The sequence below is a fragment of the Nestor notabilis genome, unplaced genomic scaffold (genome assembly GCF_000696875.1).
Source record: "Nestor notabilis isolate BGI_N333 unplaced genomic scaffold, ASM69687v1 scaffold4246, whole genome shotgun sequence".
In the NCBI taxonomy this organism is placed as follows: domain Eukaryota; kingdom Metazoa; phylum Chordata; class Aves; order Psittaciformes; family Psittacidae; genus Nestor; species Nestor notabilis.
The window spans coordinates 49267-72671 of record NW_009933177.1 but is presented as its reverse complement, the minus strand read 5'-3'; the positions used below and the strand labels follow the sequence as shown (position 1 = coordinate 72671).

The 23405-nt window shown below is 39.2% G+C and overlaps 1 protein-coding gene across 1 annotated transcript in view; it reads left to right on the top strand.

Annotated features, from left to right (window-relative positions):
• DPP6 (dipeptidyl-peptidase 6) overlaps window positions 1–23405 on the top strand; it is a gene marked incomplete at its 5' end in the record, with an annotated part of 102180 nt that overhangs the window by 52292 nt on the left and 26483 nt on the right. Inside the window, 5 exons of the mRNA XM_010016742.1 lie at window positions 241–279; window positions 9295–9402; window positions 9981–10072; window positions 11651–11698; window positions 13859–13977. Coding sequence (XP_010015044.1) covers window positions 241–279; window positions 9295–9402; window positions 9981–10072; window positions 11651–11698; window positions 13859–13977 — 406 coding nt within the window. The remainder of the gene's footprint in view (window positions 1–240; window positions 280–9294; window positions 9403–9980; window positions 10073–11650; window positions 11699–13858; window positions 13978–23405) is intronic.

Genomic DNA, 23405 nt, shown 5'->3' with positions numbered 1-23405 from the left:
TGCGGATATACGTGTTTTGTTTCTCTGAGTAAAATGATTTCTTGAATGAGTACATCCTTATTCATGAGAGAAGAGAGACAAGGAGAACAAGCAGCCATTGGATTACACTCCTGAAGAACATATTTAAAATTTCTTTGTATTTCTGAACAACTTTTCAGATTCTATCCAACTGCTTCCTGTACTGACAAGCAAAATATAATACATGAGAAGTATGGTGTTAATGATCTTTTTCTGTTTCAGAAACATGAAGATGAAAGTGAAGGCTGGCTGCACAGACAGGTAATACTGATCTTCTCTTTGTGATCAAATTTTTGGTAGTTTTTTTGTTTCATTGTTTTTCCCCATAGAGAAAAACTGATTTCCAGACCTGAGAAAGATCTTTGGAAGATGGCATGATCTGTGTTATAGTAAAGAATTTCTCAATAATTAACATGTTCTTATTAAAGATGCCATCTTCCCTGGTAGATCCCATGGTTCTTAACCTGCAATTTACTTGGATTTAGAAGAGATGAAAAAGCTGATGCTGGTGCAAATTCACCCACTGACAGTATCTGTGTAAGACTTATCAACCTCAGAGTCAGTCCTACATACCCTGCTTTGAGACTAATGGTTTTTAGCAGTATGGCGTTTCTTCTCTAATCTTCTAGGCAGGAAAGAACTCTGTTATTGGAAAGAGAAGACTAAAGGTCATTTTACCAAGACAGCCTGTGTCCATTCAGAGACAAAATCATGTAGATAGGACTTTTAAGTCACTTAAGCTAAATTTGACATTTTTTTCTGTGTTACTCTGCAGCTACTTGCAGATGTCAGAAAGGTGAAAAATGAAATTAAATTGTCGATGAGGCAGTTAAAACAACAAAAGCTGATGTTGAGCATGGAATGGGTAGAAACTGTCTGATGGAGTTTAATATCCTGTTTTACCAGACAACTGTGTCATGTAATTCCTCTAGCACTGTAACTTGTACATAATGCTATTAGTTTGTACGGCTATATGCTGCCATCCTCCAAATGAAATAAAGCAAAAATGAAAACAAATGCTAAAAAAAAAAACAGTATAGAAAATAGGATAGAAAATTTAAACCTGCAAGAAGTTTTGATTTATGGGGTTCACCTATTCCTTTTTTTTTCTTTTTTTGGTAAAGGTTTTCTTTGTTGTTGGGGTGTGTTTTGTTTGGGGTTTTTTTTGTCTATATGAAACATGTAGATTTCCAGCATGTAAATCTCTGGAAGATCATCTATAACATTTCCCCATGAGTCAGTTTATGAAGTGACCTCAGATTTGATTGAGCTGATCTTGAGAGAGAAGCTGCGTATACCAACCCAGACACAACTCTGAACTGTTTTTCATGGGATGTGTGTATGCCAGACAGGCAGTAGCATATCAGATAAAGATCTTGTACTATTTTTTTCCAAGTCCAAATTTAAAGCATTTCACATTTTTGTCACAGCTTGTTCAGAAGATCCGAGAACCTGTAGAAACTGCAGTGCATCAGTTCACAGCAAGAACAATGATCTTCTCTGTTCCAATGGCTGTCCTGCAGCAGTGGGCTATGTCAGATCCAGATAAAAAATGATTTTACAGAGGAAATATATTTTGTGCTCCAAGAATTTCAAATGATCTTTTATTATTATACTCAGGAATACAGTAAAACTGCTGCCGCCGAAGTATTCTTTGCATTCATAAGGACAGTGTTGGCTTGAGTAGAAAACAAAAGCTTAAAAGACAAGCGAAGTCAAGAAAAACTGAAATTGCCCATATTTTGGATCTTAAAAAAACCCAAACAACCAAACTTCACAGGCTTCATTTGCTTTATAAATCCAAGGATACTTTTAATCTTTTCAGCACTATTTACTGGGGCCTCCATTAGTGCAGTATACTGGAACCTGTGTTTTTACACTGCTGTGATTCTCTAGTCATTTGCTGGCTACATGGACAGGCATTGAAAGATGGTGCTTTGTCCTGAATAGCTGCAGTAAATGATATGCCAGTCTTTAATAGGCCTGATCCAGGGAAATGTAGTTTGTTTTACTGAATCAACCAACAGCATGTACCTAGTTTGAGTTTAAAGAAGGATGTTCATTATAGCCAAATGAGTCAGACATCTCAGTACAACTAAGATAACATTTGCTATGTACTTTGGAGACATTTGATAGTACTCTTCACAAGCTTTTGTAAGAGTCTGAAGAATTATGGAGTTCTTTTACCTGTATTTCTGACAACAAAATTACTTTAAATTTTAGTTTTGACTGAATATATGATTGCGAAGATAACTGTATTTTCTGTAGTTACCTTTTCCTCTATGTCACATTAATCTAGATAACTGGAAAGTTATTTTCCTGGCATGTGCATCTGACTATAAGAATGATGTGAAAATGCTCAGTGCTAATGTGAGTCCCTAACCTTTTTAAGGAGGAGAAGAATTGCACATTAGGCAGCTACTGAAGGAGCTCAGGAGTGTGACTCAGCTCAGGATGAAGACTCCTTGGTTGAGACATTTTAATAATAGGTATATGGCTGTGAGCCAGGTGCCCAGTTCCCCTCTGTAGGCAGCCAGTATGGTCAGCAGTACTCCCATGAACAACGGACCTTGACTATGCTGCAGCCCCTCCTGAAGAACACACCCACTGCCTAATTGGCCAGCTTATTCTGTCTGGTCCATTGACCAGACTTCCTTTTGAGAAGTACCTCAATTTCAAATCAATAGGACCAAAGAATCTAAATGTTTGTCTCATTCTTTAAAATTCTTATTCAAAGTATTCAATACATCTGGTTTGAAAAGTATACAGGAGCTTTGCTTTTTTTCTTGGGAATTGAAGTGCATCTGGTCTTCCTGGACTAACGGCAAACTTCACAGTAAGCTGGGAGCAGGAGATGAGAAGAGAAAAACATCAGTATCAAAAGATACTCACCAGGGACATAAAGTAGTCTCCAAGGATGACAGGATTGACTTTTTTCAGCTGTCTGAAATACTGGGAGTTCTGAGATAGGGCATATGACCCATGAATTTGAATGTCGTTGTTGTTATAGTTTGGTAACTCAGTGACATTTAATTGTCTGTGTATGGAAGGTCATAGAAAATGATCTCGTGTTCCCTTCTGGGCTTAAGTCCGTGAATGAATTTTGTTGAAGTCCAAAATCTTCGGAGAGCCTCTCTCCAACACAGGCAAAGAGAAATGCTGCTGTAACTGTTTGTGTAGCTGAAAAATAGGCTAAATTACTCAAAATGTAATGAGAAATAGGTAGTATTTATACAGGTTTTGCTAGAAAGTTTCTGTCACTCCTTGTCAGATGGTATGGCCAGTGTTTTCAAACCTTTTGCTCAAGTAAGAACAGGCACATGTTCGACAAAACTGCCTGGGGCTTTTGGAAGTTTTTACTGCCTTTATTTATATATTTCCTTGCGCTCTTCTAAGCACAAGAGCCAGACTGAACTTTACTCATATTTTTGCTTAAACATACAAATTCTTTGAAATATCTGTGAACAATTTTGTTTTACTTTTTGTGAAGGAGCCATTTTCCAAAAGTGCCAGTGATGGTCATATACAGACAATGAGTCAGCAAGGGAGATATAAGAAAATTTCTGAGCACCTGCTGAAGATGAACTTTACTGGCATTTTAATTGGTTTATTATTTAATTGTGAAGGTGGCCTGAACAAATTTAATTATAAACCAGGATGCAATTGTAACTCCACCAAAGGCTGTAGGCTTTGACATTGACATTGGCAGGATGAGGAGATTACCACAAAATTGTTTAGAGACATATAACCTCCAAAACTGCCTGCATGGGCTGGCTGGCCTCCTCTGATAACAATTCCTTTGGGTTGCATTTTTCTTTCCAGTCCTCCTATTTCCCTAGTGTTTCGGATCATGTCAGTCTGAAACTAAAGACTTCTGCTCTGTCAGAAGGTTGAGATGTTGAAAACCTGACACCATTTTTCTTTTACAACTCCCTTGCCTTAATCCTGACAGCATGATAATCCAGTAATGATTCTTACATGTAGATAATAGATGGTATGAAATGAGATTTTTAAAATAAAACCAGAGTTTAGAGAACCTTACAAACAAGACTGAATTTTTCACCCTGTAAAGCCCTTTAGTCATATAACAATCCCATAACTGTCCTAATGTTGCCCAAAAGACAAAGGATGCAGTAGAAATTGGACCCAAACCCCCATAATTCATATATCCAGATTAATCTGCCAGAGCTAACAAAGCAGCTTCTGGCTACATAAGCTTTGGTGCACAAATGAAGAGTTCTGATTTCATCCAGTGGAAGGTAGTGAAATCCAGAGGCATGGGCTCCTCTCTGGATGAGGACCCTGTATTTGAGTGCAGGTGGCCTGGATTCAGAGATGGCCAATGGCATGGTGCACCCAACCACAGATGAGCATTGTGACAGGCATGCTCAGCACTGCCCCAGGGGCTGAGTGTGGCAGGGAATGGAAAGAGATCTTTCTCCTGTGCCTGAAAGAGGAGGTGACCTCATTGTCATGGTAAAGCATTTTTAACTTTCTTGGATTTCAACAAAGTGTTTACCAAAATGCAAAGAGTTGAAAGTATTCATGTCCCACCTACCTGTTTTTCAGAGCTATGGCCCTGTGACAAAGTATTGGGACATTTCTGTGAAAGAATAAATGCCTACAGAGCAAAATCATTAATTCTGGGATCTTTAGGATTGGGTTATTCAAATTAATTTGTTTTCTTTTTAAAACTTGAGGGTCAACCAGAAAAAAAGTAATTCTTATGGAGTTATAATTCTCAGTCAATAAGCAAACAAAAATTCAAATAACCTGCTTTCCAACTGATTTCCATGAGGAAGTACACGGAGTCCAGCCAAAAGCATGTGAAGCCCTGTAATCTAGAAGAGAAGGAGGCAGGGAGCATGTTGAATCATGAGAGCACAGACAGACCAGTTTGGAGCTGCAACCCACGGTCCTGCAATATGAAGAGTCTCAGACCCATGTTAGTGTGTTTAGGAGGTGCTGTACTTACAGGTCCACATGATTTTCACACATTCCAGCTAACCATAAAGTGGGTGGTTTCTCTTTCTAATGTTTGTCCCACTGCATGTTTGATCATGCCTGTCCTCAGGGTCAGAGACACTTGTTCACTACTCACCATCAAGGATGCACCTTATCATTCCTTCTTTCACCAGAGGAGTCTTCTTCAGGTGGCTGCAGATCTGGTGGTGCTCAGTGATCCCTTTCCAAACACAATTGAATACATTCCACCTTTAAAAAAAAAAAAATTGTTATTCCTTACTCCAGGACTTCATGCCCCTCTTTAAGACCTACAGAAGTTCAGACTGCATTTAGCGTTGTCCACTCATTCATCTTTATTCTGCCAAATTTGGGATAAGCTTCCGAGGCACACCTTGGTTTCTTCTTCTTCTGACCATTTGCACTGACCTGTGTTCTGCAGCTCTGAACTCCAGCACCAACCCCTCCAGGAGTCACAATGCCCTCCAGCAGCCTCCCATTACCTTATCTCTTCCACCAAAGCTGAAGTCTTTGGTGGCATCATTTTGAAACGCAGTGATATATAGGTTGCTGCAAACAGAGTTGCTGCCTCTTTCTTTTACTGATAGTGATGCAGGTTGGTTTGTCCCACCAATTCCTTCTCCACCTGCAGGCTCATCCTTTGTATAGTGATTATCCCTTCAGCTCTGAGGATGACTGGGTAGTCCTCAGCTCCAAGCATTTATTTCTTTCCTCCTCCACCCAGGGGGCAATAGCCCATCACAAGTGAGCAGCTCTGGGTAGATCTGCTTCCCGAACCTGGCCACTATCTGTTCACACAGGTCTTGGAAGGCAAATGGAACACTTAGTCACACTTACTTAGTCAGTTTTAAGCTCAGTTTAAGCTGCTGTGGAATCAGTCATACAAGAGTTACCTTACTTTTTTTCCTTCTTATATTTGAGTCGAAGAGCACTGAGTTGTTGTTGCATGCAGCTGATATGAGAACAGCTTTGTCCCCCATCTGCACAATGCAGATGTTTTCTGGTAACTGGCCTTGAAGGTTTGGGTAGAATTCAATTGCCTAAATACAGAGATCTAGCTGAGCAAGAAGACAAGAAGAGCCATAAGGAGTTCAGAAGTGCCCTAACAAGCCTCACCTCTGCTTCCTCTGCTCCATCCCCTTCTTTAGCAGGCCCAGCGGCCAATGGTATTTAGAGACAGTGTGTGAGCTGGCTGCTCTCCATAGTCCAGTCCTCTCATGTTTCACCACCATCTACAATAAAATGACTACAGACATTTGAGACTATATCCATGTCTATTTCCTTTAGGATCTGTTAATGAATCATGAGTTTGTTCAATCTCTTTTTGCACCTTCTGATACCAGCTGCTTCCATAAGCCTCCTGTGGCAAAAGCTTCCAAAAACTCCCTACCTGCTGCACGGGAAAAGTATTTTCTTGTACCAGCATTAAACTGATCTATTATTTTCAAGGAGGGTTCTTCTGTTCTAGTGTTGTAGGGTTCAGTCAATAGTTAACCAAAGGCTCAAACTGGTTATATCACATGCAAAATATTTTAATTACATGCCCAGTGTAGCTCCCTACAGTATAAAATCCTGTTCTAAAAGCCTTGCAGCCTGATGTCCCCCCATTTGCCATCCTGAATAAGTCACATCTCTGTCAAGATCCTAAACCAAGTTCTGGGCTTATTAATGCATTGTCTTTCCAGCAACAGGAATATGCAAACAGGCTGTGTCATAACATCAACAGGGTGCTAAAATCTCGCATCCATCATCCATGCTGTGTACCTCCTTCCCCTGTAACTCTGAATGAAGCTCAGACTAATCTGCATAATGCCTGTTCTCGCTGGCAGAGATGTATTGCTGGAATATGTAATGCAGCAGGCACAGATACAGAAATGTCAGCTGAACTCATTGCTATTTACCTCAGTAAAGGAAAACCTGTCGAACAGAAGGTTCTCCCAAGTTATCACAGTTGTTTTTCAATGAGGCTTCTCCTGTCATGAAAGACATTCAGAAACAATATAGAGTTTCATGTTTCAGGCTCCAGAACAATGTCAGAAAGAAATGAAACCGTAATTTCATTGAGCTGCAACAAACCATGAATGGATTTAAAATATACCTCAAACCTAAGCCAGGAAAAATAAGAGGGCAAACAGTTTGAACACCTGTTTAACATCTATGTCAGCAACACAGGTTGAGTGTACGCTCAGCAAGTTTGCCGATGACACCAAGCTGTGTGGTTTGGTTGATACACTGGGGGAAAGGGATGCCATCCAGAGGGACCTTGGCACACTTGAGAGGTGGGACCATGTGAACTTGGTGAAGTTCAACAAGGCCAAGGCCAAGTGCAAGATCTTGCATCTGGGTCAGGGCAATCCCAAGCACAACTACAGGTTGGGTGAAGAATGGATTGAGAGCAGCCCTGAAGAGAAGGGGGTGTTGATTGATGATAAGCTCAACATGAGCTGGCAGTGCATGCTTGCTGCCCAGAAAGACAACCATATGTTGGGCTGCATCAAAAGAGCATGGCCAGCAGGTTGAGGGAGGGGATTCTCCCTCTACTCTATTCTTGTGAGACTCTGCCTGATGCACTGCATTCAGCTCCAGGGCTCCCAACAGAGGAAGGAGGTGGATCTGTCAAAGAGGATCCAAAGGAGGCCACAAAGATGCTTTGTGGGCTGGAGCACCTACCTCTCCTATGGATACAGGCTGAGTGAGGTGGGCTTGTTCAGCCTGAAGAAGAGAAGGCTCCAGGGAGACCATAGAGCAGCTTCCGGTGCATAAAGGGCACCTACAAGAAATTTGGAGAGGGACTTTTTACAAGGACATGTAGGGACAGAACAAGGGGGATTGGCTTTAACCTGACAGAGGGTCTATCTAGATTAAATATTAGGAAGATCTTCTCTACTGGGAGGGTGGGGAGGTGCTGCACAGATTGCCCAGAGAAGCTGTGGATGCCCCATCCCTGGAAGAATTCAAGTCCATGTTAGATGGGGGTTTGAGCAACCTGGTCTAGTAGAAGGTGTCCCTGTCCATGGCAGGGGAGTTGGAACTAGATGATCTTCAAGGTTCTTTCCAACCCAGAACATTTTGTGATTCTAGGATTCTACTACAGTGTTGATAAATCTGATAAATAGCGGAAAATAATCAGCGAAGAACTGGGAGAAAAGGAACATAGAGTAAGAAAAATGTATTGGCTTATAAGAAATTAAAATGTTTATTTCTTTGCTGTAGGTGTTTGCATTAACCGTAAGTTGCCACATACAATCAAGTTCTTGCTGGTTCAGTGTGGTATCTTGTTGCATGCCAAGCAGAAAGCACAGTGTTTGACTAACACTGAACCAAAGGAAGAGCCACAAAAGGCTAAGCAACAGTTTCCCTGTTGACTGCCCTTGAAGAAGAACGGTCTGCAAAACTGGGCCAGAGATATCAGGGCTCAGCCAGTCCTCAGAAAAGGCTGATATCACACGAGAGATTCAGCAGAGGTCGAGCTCTAGTTTTAGTCCCAACTATTCAAGATTCAGAGTAGAGGAGTTCCCTTGGTACAGTGCTACTATGTCACACCATATGGACCATCCTTCTGCTTTCCCTTGTAATCTGATTTTCAACCATCTCCTACAGTAAAGACTTCCCATGTGCCTTGGGGTTTCTGTATAAAGAGAAGACAAAGACCCTTCCAGGAAATGCTTGCATGCCATATGTGATATTTGCTTTCCTTCTGCTAAGTCTCTTCTCTCTCTGGTTGAAAGTTCCAGGCACCCAATAAAAGTCAATCATCAGTTCACCCGGGAGCTCTGTGTCAAAGGCAGTTTTGCAAGATGTCCTCCCCTTTGTAAATAATTTAGTGAAATAAATAAGAGATTAGAGAAAGACAGCAGTTAGATGCTGCTAGCTGTGTTTTCTCAAGACCAGGAAGAAATCAGTTCTTCCAGACAAGTAAACAGGGTTTGTCACACTTGTGCCAGCAAGTTTCATACCATTTCTGAGGGCTTTATTCCAATTGCTCTGAGCAGTCAGCTGTGTATGTGTAGTTTTTGCTTTGCAAATGGTACTTGACTTTATAGCCAAGGAACATTCCTTGCTGTCTGTCTCCCTGCCTTCCCAAAGCTGAAAAGTGTCTGCTTTCCCAAGAGCAAGAAGCAATAATCGTCAAAATTTTCTCCAGTTTTCAGTGGGCTTTTTGTTTGCCTCAGGTTGCTGTTAAAGAGCAGTCTCTATTTCATTGTGAATGAATTTCACAGGGTTTGGCAATGCAGAGCAATTCTAAATGCAATAAATTAATAGTAACGCATCACTTAAATTTGCTGCTTACAGAATGAAGAGCCAATTTTTTCCAAGGATGGTCGAAAGTTTTTCTTTGTCCGAGCCATTCCCCAGGGAGGACGAGGGAAGTTCTACCACATCACCATGTCATCATCACAGGTGACTTACATGCTGTCACTGCTGGGTCTCACCAAAAGCAAAAAGCAATAAAAAGTAGTAGCTGTGTTTGTACTGGTGGAAATGTAGAATGTGGGTTTGGGACATAAAAGAAAACCTTCAGTGATGCTTTTTTGGGCATATGATAACATGAATTTCCAAATGAGATACATAATAAAAAAAGGTCAATCAACTGTCTCTTTCCAAACAATATCATTGCTTTGTTTTGGTTTTATAATGCCTCTTTACTTGTACATAAATAAGTAAATTCCTGCACTGCCATAACAGATTAATCAGAAGTTTATGGACACAATGGATTAGAGGAAAGGGTTTGAAGCTGTTCTGTGCTGAACTCATCCCGTTATCTTCAGTGGAGTTATAGTAAAGATGATTCTGACTCTCTATTACTTCTATGCCTGCAGATTCACAGAAATAGAAGGGGGAGGGGTGGAAATTGCAAATGCATGATTTATTTTTAATAGGCAATGGAGACAAAACAGCGTCCTTTTCCAGAAGAGAAGCTTTGCTCAGATATCTTCTTTCAAGAATAGAGAAATCTAATTGTCTTCTCTTTCTGGCAGCCAAATAGTAGCAGTGACAACTTGCAGTCTATTACATCTGGTGATTGGGATGTGACAAAGATATTGGCATATGATGAAAAGAGGCATAAAATGTAAGTAAACTTCGGCCTGACAAATCAGCCTTCCATTGTTTAGCCCTGGTTTGTTACAACGGTGTTGTGCATGCATCTGAAATGTATAAGCATAAAAAGATGGAGATAAGAAAGCATTTGAAGCTGTCCCGATGTTGTCTTAATCTCTTGTACCAGTACATATATTTTATCTTATTTTGATTTTCTCTGTATATGTCAAACCTCTCTTACTGTGACTATTAAGCACATTTTTATGATGAATGATTTCTTCTGCTGCAGCTTCTGATAGCAACCTCTGAAGGAAAGAAGTCTGTTTTCACTGAACACTTAGATAGTCAGTTTTAGAAAGAATCCTTTATTGACCTGCAAAAATATCAATGGCTTAGGAAGAAGTATTTATCTAGAATACAAAAAAACCCTCCTTTCTTCGCAGTTGCCCTTTATGCTTTTAAAATACCTTCTGTAAATGTTTTCTTTTTAAAATACATTTCAAGAACTTACATAAGAAGATATTTGAAAGGCTTTCTGGAATCTAATACCATATAGATTCCTTTGCAGTCAAAGTTTCAGGTGGAAACAAGGCTCCCACCTCTCAGTTTCTTAATGTCACTGAGCGGCTGAGTAAAAAGTTTCTGGAATACTATAAACTTTAAATGATCATTAAGAGCACAATGTTCCTTCAAGGTTTTGAATGCCCTCAATTACCAATAACTTCAGTACAATATAAGGGTCTTTAGCACATTGCAGAGCTATATGGCAAACTAACACCAAAGTCTTATTTGCATTTTAACTGGCCGGACAAGCAGAAAACGCCACGTACAGTTTGTGGAATCAAGATGTACACCTAAGCAAGTGTAACTTATTGGCTAGGTTAAATATACTGCCTGACGTTTTATGCACCCCATGGGCACTACATTTGCTCCTATGGTCTGTCATCATTCACGTGAAATGCATCTGGGGATCAATCTGGACACCACACATCAGACAGAGTTGGTCACCTCCAGCAGCACTTCTCAGTTACTTTCAGAAGCTGACATCACACAACAGGGCTTTCACTGTTTAGCCAGAAAAGCAGTTCACCACAATCTCAGCACAAATCAAGGGCAATAAATAGTTCTTCAGCTTCATACTCTGTCTTCCCTGAAAGTCCGTCTCCTGTTTTCAAAGAAGACATTTCAGTGGGTTTTGCATCAGACTGCAGTAAGCTGTCTATCTGGGCAAAGAATAAAAAATGGTCAGAGAAGTAAAAATTGGTTCTAGAGAAAAAAAAAAAAAAAGAAAAGTATTTAAAGGAATTCAGAGCCAGGAATCTCGAGGTAAAAATGTGAAGGTCTTTCATTTAATCACTTAATCTTTTTTGATCTGCTGTCAGGACCAGTCTACAACCCAAACATTTCCATGCTTGTTTTAACTGAAGTGCAGCCTATGACATCCTTGCTTGAGCCTCTGTGTGTCCCTCTATGTTTTTTCTAATTCAGCTGAAACTTTCCTGTCTTTACAAGATCAGGAAAATGGCAATGTGAAGGAAGATGGTTTATGAGATACTTGTAAAATACCCTTTTAATTATACACTTGCCTTTTGATTTTTTTTCCCTCCAGTTATTTCCACAGCACAGAAGATTTGCCAAGGAGGCGACATTTATACAGGTATGGGCTTTACTAACTTCACATACAGAATGTCCCATTTTTTTCAATTTTACATGAATCATTACCAAAGCAATTCCAATAGAAACAGATTCTTACATGTTTGTCTTTCATGACATTGCAAGATCTTGCAATGTGTCACTGGAATAGGCAGAATGGCATAACAATAGTGCACAAAGTGCTTGACATTTGGAAATGGTTTACATTTAGCAATTTTTCATTTTAATGCAAATTTTAAATTGGTATCAAGATTGATAAACTGTCACAAAACTTTCCAATAGAACTGCTTAACACTTGAAAGAATTCAGAATTACATAAACTAACGGTAGAAACTGATTCTATACTTTCGGATAGCAGTTTTCACACAAATTTGATCACACCTCACCTCTTCATGATATTGAAAAGAAATAACAATATATTATGTTTGTAAATGTTTTTCACAATCCCTTTAGTATCCTTCATAACTGTATGATGATTAAAAGGCAAGTTTATAGTAAGATATTGGTAGTGTAGCTATAAGAAATTATTGTGGGAGCAGATTACAAAGGGGAGGAAACCCAAACTTTTAAATGTTCATTTTGGAATCACTATTCCATTTCTTTTATTTTTCTTCTCAATCACCCTGCTGTTATCTCAGCATCTCCATCAAAGGGCAGAGCTGGTGATAGCATCAGTTGATAAGGGACAGTCAGTATGTTTTCCTTCTCTAACATGGTGTCATCCCTTTTTTTCCTCAGTGGGAAGGAAACTAGAACAAACTAAATTACCTGTAATTGAATCATTTTTTTCCTTTTGAGACCTCTATGTCTGCTTGCTTCCATGTTTTTTTGAGAGTAGCTCAGGTCAATGTTTATTTTCTTGAAGAAAAAAAAAATAATCAAAATTTTATTGACCATTCATTTCTATTCAAAGAAGAAAATCTCGTTTTCAAAGCTATGTCCAGACACAGCCACTCAAGAGCTGCTGGCATGAGTCAAAGTGCTCCCAACCCCTGGCCCATCTTGGCATGCAGCTCACCCTGGTGCCTCATTGACCTCACCTCCCTGCACAGGCAACGGGGAAAGAGATGCCCAAAATGTTAATGTCCTTGACCTTACTTTGATTACACAGTGATCTTGGCCTCACTTCAGGTATTTGATTTCCTATGCTGGGTAGTTCAACTGTCTCTCATCCCAGCCCAAGGGCATCAACTCAGCAGCAACCTTGCCATATGGTCATTGACAGAGCTCCACTGGAACTCTGATAGCTTATATCAGATGAAGATCTGTTTGTTTGTTTGTTTTTTTCCTTTTTGTGTCTGATTTAGTAGCTTTAAATTGTATTTAAATCATGATCTGAGCCTAAACAAGAACCCAAGAGCTACTCAGGTCAGTCTCTGTGGCCCTAAATTGTTTGCTCAGCCTCATCTCTTTCTACCTTGAAATGTTAGCAAAAAACCACTCATCTGCTTTACAGTCATGCTGGCAAGATCCACTAGTTAATATTTTTTGAAGCATTTTGAAGTTTCAAAATGCTATAACAGTGCAAAATGCTATTTATTAATATATGCTAATAGTCTGTAATTCATTCTTCAATGTATAGTAGACTCATACAAAGCACTTCTGAGCATATGGACAGGCCACATTACCTTCTTAAAAACCAAATCCCTAAGTACAATCTTTCCTTTCCACCTGGATGTTGTAAAAACAACTATTTAAACCCAAAAAAAGGGGTTTGGCTTCTGAGGCAGCTGCTAGCAAATCAGACCAGTGCTACAACAAGTAAGAAACTTAAAGAAAGCAATTCCAGATCTTTATTATCTGTTATACGTAGGCATAGAAATACTGCTCCATTGTTTTGTGCCTTCATTCACCAAATTATGACTTCATTTTGTGGAATTCCAACCATTATTGTTTAAAAACTATACCTTCCTTCATAACCACCCGACCTTTAAAAAAAAAAAAAAGACATCAGTATCCTTTTTTACACTCTCCATTCAGGCAAAAGAAAAAAAAGAGCCATTACTGCTATTTAAACTCAACCAAATAGACATGCTTTGTCTCTTGCTATTGCTGGACACATTATATTTATGTTCTTGTTCTAATGTACAGGAAGGTTTAAGTAATGTTGCTTCCAGATAACATTTGCTCAGTGACCTTCATGGACTTGTATTAACTTTTTCAGTGCAAGCACAAATGGGAACTTCAACAGGCAGTGTCTGTCTTGTGACCTGATTGAAAACTGTACTTATTTCAGTGCATCCTTCAGTCACAACCTGGAATATTTCCTACTGACATGTGAAGGTATGTTGGGTTTTGTTATTGCAATTGTTGTGCCTAAGGACAGGATTTAGAGTCAACACTGATATCTTAGATATCCTGTGTACCTGTGGGCAGCTTTGAAAGACTGGACAACCATCCTTAAATTAAAGTACCAGTAAAATCTAGACAACATAAAACATCAGAAAGTTTGTGAGAGATAAGCCAGCGAGGTGGGATTAACTGTGGGTGACTGAGACTGACCTCCAAATGCATCAACTCGTAACAGTACTGTGAACAAGGGCATACAAAGTAAGTTACAATGAAAAGACAGTTTGCCAAGATAATGGCATTTTTCAGAAAGCTACCCAATGGACAATGTGAGTGCAGAATATCTAGTTTCTCACTGCTTGTTCATCATAAATTTACCTTAACATGGAGTAATCTACAGGTCCAACAGAGATTTTCTGTGTTGAAAACGCCTTATAGTATCCAAAAGCCTAAGAATAGAGGACATTTCAGAAGAGGCACAAAAGTCAGCTTTCTCCAGCTCTTAAGACTAAATTAAGAACTCCATAGCATTTAACCCTATGTAATTTAGTTCTATTTAATTATCCTAAACTGCACACGCAGTGCATACACATCAGTTGTTCACAATGATTGAAGCTGCTCAAGTACCTGCATGCCCTCTAAAACAAGTATTGCAAAGCATCAAGCAAGCATGAAATACCTTATTTTGAACAGCTCAGGAGAAAACAAATGTGTGTGACAAAGAAGAGTGTACGCTGTCATTAAGCAGCTAAGTAGTGTCTCACTGAACACCAGTGGTCTGTTTGGAATGTCTGGACTGCCCCTTCTCTGGCTGGCAATTATTCATTGGTGCCAGTAACTTTTTGTGGTGAACACCAAGGATGAAGAAGTATTTGAGATGGTAAAATGGGATATAACCAGGATAATCAAAGTAGATTGGAAAAGAGAATGGTTAACACAAAACTAAGCAAAAAGTCTGGACATGAACGTTTGTAAAAACATGTTCTGTCCCAAGAAGATGAACTGTATTTGGGGTGCCTTTATAGATATTCTAAAAAAATATCTGGTGATACACTACAGAGAAGTATCATTAACAGTAAAATGGACTAATTAACGGACTAAATCTCTGTATGTATAGTTATGGCAGACATGCACAGAAGTGTCATTTCCCAATAAACATTCAGTTCTGTAGTAAATATTATTATGTTTATGAAGTTTTTTTCTCTTTAAAAGAGAAACCCTGTATATTTTTCTTCTTGTTTTCATATAAAGAAAAGTTGTTAGTAGCTACTAGAGACAGTATCCTTTTCTTTGCACGAAGATAATTAGAAGCATTTGTGAACAACAAGATTAAAGTTTCTACAGAGTCTTATCAACAGTTAGGACGTGATATGTTTGGATTGCATTATATCTCATTCACAAAAACCTGCAGTGATACCTGAAGAGAGTTTTTGTTAGTGTGTGTATTAATCCAGGTACACTAGATAATGATTTTGCATAACAAGCTGTGGGTCAGATTCTCAGCTGTTGTAAACAAGACTTCCATTATAAGGTCATTAGTTAGGTCTGTTTACAGATCTGGTTTTGCTGAATGTATCTTTGTCTAAATTTTCATTATACAGGACTAAATTCTCAAACTGTAATCTCAGTGTAGCACAAATACAGTCCAGCTTGAACTATGGAGCTTATGTCAATGCCTCCATTCAGATACCTTTGCAAAATACATATCCATGAGCAAATATAAAGATTTTGCTAGGATTTCCATTTTTAGTGATTTTATAAAAATACTAGTCCATTACGTTTGGTGGAGTTTTTCCTTATTTACATAAGTGAAAATGAGACTTTCAACTTTTTTGCATTCAAGCAGTTTACAGGAATATTTCTTTTTAGCATTTTTTGAGTAGGATGCATCTAACTTCAGATACCTGCTTTGGTAAATTTACAGCAGAGACAGTTCTCTTTGGTTCCTGGTATACCTGATGTGGTTCAGGACAGTGGAAACATCTGTTCTGGCTGAAGTGCAGACTTCTGGATGAAAGTACCCATCTTCTCAGACTTTGAGCATACAGCCAGGGTAGAGCTGTTGTGGTGTGGTGGAGAATCAGTTGGATCCACTAATAGGAGACTTCTTTTCCCACAGCTCCTCCAGCTGCTTAGCTAGCGTTTGGCCTTGCCTCACTTTTCCAGGATATTATTTTATTGCTCATAAGCAGTCATACTCTAGCATCTTTTTGATAAGCAGGAAATCGTATTTATTCACATATACTACTATACTACTATATACTATAACGAGTAGATGGAAAAGTTACTTGAATGAGGATACACCAAGGAGTCTTGCTTATCCTGCAGTTGATGAAGCAGGTAGAGCAGCAGCAGTCCACTAGAACGGGCAAACATCTACTACCCAAGGGCTTCTGCCAAGAGTTTCTACATTTGCTTCCCCCAGTAAATCACAGTTGGAGTTGATGTTAATGGCCAGAGAGTGGCAGACTACCTACTGCTGTTTGGTGCTTTCTTCTCCATCTACATTGTATAAAAGCACCGAGAGCTCAGGTCTTGCTGTATACTCTGTGACAGCCTACAAAAGTATGTGTTTGTAGCAGCAATTTGCATATGACTTTATGTCAGACACGTAAGTATCATTGAAGGTACCTTAATGTAAATGATTTTACTGTCATCAAGCCTGTAATAATTTAAAATCCTGTATATTCTCAGCTGTACACAGGAAAAAATGCACAGGCAAATATTTTTGGCTTGAAAATTATTTCTGTACTGACACTTAAAAAGTAACCTCTACCATACTTCAATTTCACTCTGTCCCTCTTTGTTAACTTGCTTTGTAGCCTTCAGTTCCAAACTTCATTGAGTTTAAAAACAGACACAATTGTGGCTCAGCTTAACTTCTCTTAAATGAATGGCAAGGTTTGTGAGATTTGATTAAGCAACTGATGCTTATAAAGTACTCTGTGATACTTAAATGAAAGGAAATGGAAAGGGAAAACATATATCTTTAGTTAAAAAAAACCTCCAGAGGTCAAGATTTGGAAGTTTTCTACTCACTGCTTTGATACCTTAGAGGCAGCGTGCAATTATCTTAAAGGATTTTTTGCTTAAAGGATTTCTTGCAGACTGTGCGTAACAGCAGTGCTACCTGGCACAGACTGAAATGGGAAAAGTATGATATAATAAAAGGTAACCTCTCTTTCAAGAGGACAATGTAATTCTTATGTCAGGAGGCAATATTTATTGCAATCACTCAGTCCCAGAAGGCTAGTTACCTTATTTTTCATCTAATTTTATATGCTCATGATTGAATTATTGTCGCAGGATCTAAGGAAACATGATGCCTTGCAGACGACTGTTAGATTATCTCCTCTAGACACTGTTGAAAAAGCAATATGTACTGGAGCAAGGTCACTCCTATTGTCATTTTCATCATAAAATATGGGCTTACACTTCTGCCTCCTCTCATAAACCAGCACAAGAACTGCCACTGATTGCCTCTAAGATAAACAGAAAAGAGATCTGGATGGAAAGGTTTTGCTACTTTATAAATAAATTTAATTGAGGTTGGGATTTTCTCATCTGGACTAGGATGTAAAAATCAATTGCATGGAGAAAAGGGTAAGAAAATACAAGTTTTGGCTGTGGAAAGCAATTTATTCCTGTTTCTTTAGTGGGGCTCAGACATGTACAGTGCAAGGCTGAATGACACTGAGCCAGTAAAGCACTAAAGCCCATTTTTAGGTGATGGCTCCTTCTCCTCTGAAAGATGAAGCTTTATCAACAACTACAACTGTAGTGAGCTGTGTAGTGCTTTAGTGTTTCCATTTTAAACAGATGCACCTTGTCTTCAATGACTCCTTCCCTCAATCCCAAATGTCATCTGCCAGCACTATTAAAACTTGAGTCCTAATGAGGTTGTTCATGGGGGAAGAGAGGATATGCAACCATTTCTGTTGCAGCCTAATGTGTACTCTGACACTCCATGTAGCAGGTTTGCATATAGTGCCTTCACTCTCATTAAAAATCTGAGAAGTTATTCAGAACTGGCAAAGATTTTCTGGATCTCATAGTTCTAGCCCCTGCCATTACAGACAGTGGCATCATAGCATCCTTCACATTAGTTGATCAGTCTCCATCAACAAACCTCAGCTATGAGCTGATCTTGGCCAGCTCAATACACGTGGAGAGGTGTGTGGTTCTCAGACAAGAGGAATATAAAGGAAGACCTCTGGCACATGCATACATTAATGCAATTAATGCCATTAATACATGATGAAAATGATAAGGGTGGGTGTTGTTCAAGGAATTCCTACCAGCCTGCTAATTAAAGTTCTCCATAGTCATGCATTATCAGGAAGGGATTAATCATTTTTTAGGGATGACACAAAATTAGTAGTTACACAGAGGAGAGAAGACTGTAATGAGGACTAAGAGAAAACTATTGTCTCATGCTTGGGATGGTGACTGGTGATAGAGAAGTGCCTTTGCCACTGCTCTGTGTATTATCCTTTCATTCATTGACCAATTTGGGAAAAATCAGGTTTCACTTTGAGAGCAGACAACAGTGTAACAGAACAGGGAACTCAGGACAAGGTCTCAAGTCCTTCCTTGTTTTCTGGAAACAGTAAGATTGTTTTGATCAAAATACCATAAAATTGGTACAGTTTATCCTAGCTCTTTGAAGATTATCTCTGCTGGAACCTGTGTTTCTAGCTGACTGAGAGTCTTTACTGTCACTATTGTGCAGGTCAAATGACTTTAAAGCTGTCTCTCTCTTTGGAGGAAGAAAACCAGACTATTCTAACAAAAATGTTACAGTATTATCACCTGATTTGGATGTCCTCTCTACCACTGTGGTTATTAGTAGCTTAGCCTGGACGCTATAGATCAGTAATCACAGGTAACAGGAATGAAGTAGTTTCTGCCTTTCCTAGCAGGCAAGTTTGTAGATATAGAGCAAAATGATATGTTGTAACTGAGCTATGTTTGATAAAATACCTAAAGAACCAACAGGAAAGGGATTTATCTGGGTATATGTCTGCTTTTCCCCAGGTACATCCTCTGAGCCAGCAGCACAGTAACAACAGCTCTGTAGCTACACTCCTGGCCTTTCAGTGCTTAAGGATGCCTGGGAAATCTTTAAAAACAGGATTTATAGCTCTTAGGTGCTGCCAAATAAAGTCCTGGTCAGTCCCATAAACAGAGAACAAGTGGTGCAAAAGTCCATGGTAGGAAAACTTTGCAATTTAAGGATCTCCTTTGAAAGCTACTGAAGAAGCAGCACAACCAAGTTAGTAATAATCTGAGTCAAGTTCCTCATACCACGGTACATGTAATACATTCTGTCTGTGTATTTATGCGTTTTAAACACAAGTGATGCAAGTTTATTCTTTATAGAGGCAGTATGTAGCTTGAAACTTATCAGTTCCTCAAACTGTTTCTTGAGAATTTAATTATCTTCTTTCCTCCCTCTTGGTGGAATATGGAAACACCATCTGGACATGGGAACACTGAGGAGCATTACTTGCTGCTTCCACTTACTGGGTTTAATCTGAGCATTGAAAAGTACATTTCTTTCACTTTCCAGATTGTTTTTGGACTCAGAAAAGACTTTTACTACAAAATTTCATCAGATCATCTGGCTCTGTTTTCTGGCAGGTTGTCCTTACCTCCCTTTTAATCACATTTGAACACCATAGAGTCCAGAACATGATTTAGCAAGGTTCAGCTTCGTAGTATGGAGAGGTCTAAACTCATGGTTTACAATCATTTTACCTATCTACATTTTTATGTCCTCTGATGTGGTCACAGCACAAGCTTCTGCCCACACAGGCGATACAAGTCTGAAGTATATGGTTGCACTTCTGAAGAATACCCCATACACAGAATTTTGTAGTGTGGGTGGGTCTAAACTCCAAAATATGTTAAGTGAAATCACTAATTTATAATGAGAGCTGCTTTAGGAGAATGCATCAGCTCAGCATTTATGCTTGTTGGGACCAGGATTCAAAACAGGACTCATCCTTGATTATTGCAATCTTTCTAAACCTGGTCAGTGATTCCTAACTAGCACCTCTCCTGTTTTTTTCTAATAACATGGCAAGGACTTTTTACTAAAAACCACTAGCCAGCACTCCTGCGCAAAAGAACTTTTAAAGGAAGCTGGAGGTGGTTGGAGAAGTGGGAAAACTGGGTCATTAATGCTGCCTTGTGTGCATAGCCCAGTGCTGTACAGCTTGGGATAAGCTCAGCCAAGAGCCAGGTGGGTGAGAACATCCTTTGAAAGCCCAGCGTCCAGCACCATTGCCATTGGTATAGATCAGCTCAGGGACAGAAAACCCATGATTTATTTTTTTTTAAATATGATGAACCTTGAAATTTTGTGCATTGTTTCTAGCATTGTGGCTGTATTTAGATGCCATTATCGCATAAAGACTATCTGTTTTGAGAAAATCTCCTAGTATTTTATTCTCTCATGGGATTACCAGCTGATTTGGATAGGCTTGAATGGTCTCCAAAGAAAAGCTAAATTAAAACCAATAAAATGCTTGGATTTTTTGATGAATTTCACTGTGACAAAGTAACATTTTATTTTGCCTGTCTTCTTATTGATTCAGTCAGTTTAATCTACACTTTTTTAATGCTGAGTTTGGGGAACTTTTTTCCCTGAAAATCCCATAGAATCCTAGAGGCATGAGTTTAAATCAACAATTATCTACACAAACATATACTAGTTCTATCATATCACTCATGCGAATCTTTTGTCTGTAATATTCATCACAAAAAAACAGGAGCTTCTACTGCTGCAAGCTTATGTTCTGAATGAGTGTCTGAATCCTTTCTGCCTCAATAAAGAAAATCATAACAATTGTCTTTCACCATGAGTGTCAAATCACATTTTGCTTCAGTTTCTCCATTAATATGAGGCGGCCATGGGATCGTCACAAAGCAATAATTGCAGTAATTTGTGTATCTATGTCTCTCTAAACAGGAAGAGCTTAATATTATTTAATATCTCAGGATAATCCTTTGTGAGATTTAGCAAGATACAGGGAAGAGGAAGTAGAAATTTTATTGCTGGCAAAATAAATACTGCACGATTTCATGTGAGTTATGGAAAGATGTGTAAAGCCGTTTGCAGCCTTTCCCCAGATGATCATTCTCATGCTTTTACCAAGTGGGGAGCAGTGGTACAGTGAGAATTAGTGGTTTGCCTATGGCCACATCTTAAGTCAAGTATCATGACCCACATTTTTTTCCTCATATTGCAAGACAGCCCTCCAAGGAAAAGCACCATTGGCTACTGGAACAGAACAGAAACGTGTCTAGCTCTGTAACCTGTCTCCATCAGTGGACGGTGCTTAATTACCCTCTTCAGGATTTTTGCAATAATGTACCCATCAGGGACATGTCTGCCCAGCTCCTGCAATAAGAGGTTGGTTCGTGCCTTCAGGCAGGAGAATAATGAACCTCTTTATACATCTTTCTCCATTCCTTCATTTAATCAGACCTTTTAACCTGTGCCATTTGAGCCAGACTTACCATCCCTGGAAAGCAATGGAAAATCTGAAGACAGTGGGGTTTTATACTAACTATGGACAAGCAAATGCCAGGAGCCATAAGTCAATATAAGATGTCTACCATTCATAAAGCAGAAGTTCATAAAGCAACATTTTGACCACGAAACCTAAATACATTGCTTATGTATTGCCTTACATGTCACATAGACATCTTGCATATCACAGTCTCCTTGACAGCATTCCTGGCACCAGATTGTTCTTAGTAGTTGTTATGCTCAGGTAAACATCAGTACAAACAATAATGAAAGTGTGCAGCTTAGCTCTTCCCTGGATACTTCTGGACTATAAAACAACTCAATATTTAGGCAAATATATCTGCAAAAAGTAGTTGAGTTGCTTTCCTTTTTTCATTTCTGTGACAAAATAATCATGTTATTTGTATAGTACTGTTGGATTCTCTAAATCCTGAGTTGAATGTGGACAGCTATGATACATATACTTACAAACAGGTGGTTTTTATAATACTTGCTCTAATTTGTCGGCCTGTATCTAGGCATGGAGGGTTCAAATACACATTTGGTAACAGTGATCTGAGAAATCCTAACTAGCTGCAAAATGCAAGTTAAGACACATGGGTTTGATTTTTAATTCTGTCACAAGCTCCTTTAGAGGACTCAAGCATATCTTGTAATTCCGGCTTTCTAGAGGTGTTATGAAAATAAAATCCATTACTGACTGCAGTGCTCAGATATGCAGTTACAATAAAGGGCAGAGGTGGATAAATTACCAGAGTGGTTTTGAAAGATTCAGTGAATCTTCAGTCTGTTCACTGCAGAGAAACCTTCCTAGCAGAAACCCAGCTATTAGTATGCGGGAGAGCACTCCTGTAACAAAAGCAGCATGTGAAATGATTAAATCGCTCCGGAGTGAAGAGTTAACAAGCCATGGCTGCACACGTTTGCTGTTAGCTCACAACACTGCGCGATGTTTCGTCTCAATAGCAATTCAATAACTAGTCTGTAATTACATCACAGGCCTTAATAAGCGCAGGGCCAGTCCTCCCAGGTGCTGAACGCTCTTAACTCCCACCAGCCACAGCGGGAGCTGGCAGAACCCAGAGCAGCAGAGGAGCCCCTTGGCATGTTTCAAGATAGGACTCCAGCAAGACCAGCCCCCAGTGCCACTGCAGCATCCCTCAGTGCCTTTAGAGATAGGTGACAATCTCTTGAATGAGGGATTGAATTTTGAGCTATAGAAGCAGTAAAACAGTTATGAAAAATATAATAACCCATTTTGGCTAGAAGCACATGATATTATTATATGGTTTTACATCACAGACCCAATGCAGATGTGAGGGGCAGTCATCCTGCAGCTTTTTTGGTTTGGAGGGTCCTTCAATGTGTATGTGTGTGAGAAATTTGCTCCCTGTGAGTGATCGGAAGTATCGATCAATTAAGAAGGATTTGAAGAGGGAAAAAAGTGCTTGTCAAACACTGTAGTGTTTCATTAGAAGTGTTTTCTGTCAATAACACCCAGGTTAAAATTACAGAAAGTCATTTTCTTGCCTTTGAGAGACAAGAAGCTGAAATTCCTATTTAACTTCTCCAGGTGACCACTCCACATGGTTTGGGGCATCTCTAGCAGACATCTATGGAAAGCTTGCTGCTGTGGGTAAAAGTATCTTACTCCAGGGCCTGAAACAAATGTTAAATGCACAGAGGGGAAATACTTACATTTAATCCCTACTTAAGCTTAGTTACGTAAAAAGCCTGTTGCCTGGCAATACTTCTGAAGCATGTGAGTTTAGTGTCAACTTGTCAACTAATAATATCATAAAACTACTGATCATGGTAATGGCAAAGCATCTTAGAGATGCAGTTCTTACTGACATTCAGGTAAATGCTGTCTAAGTGCAGT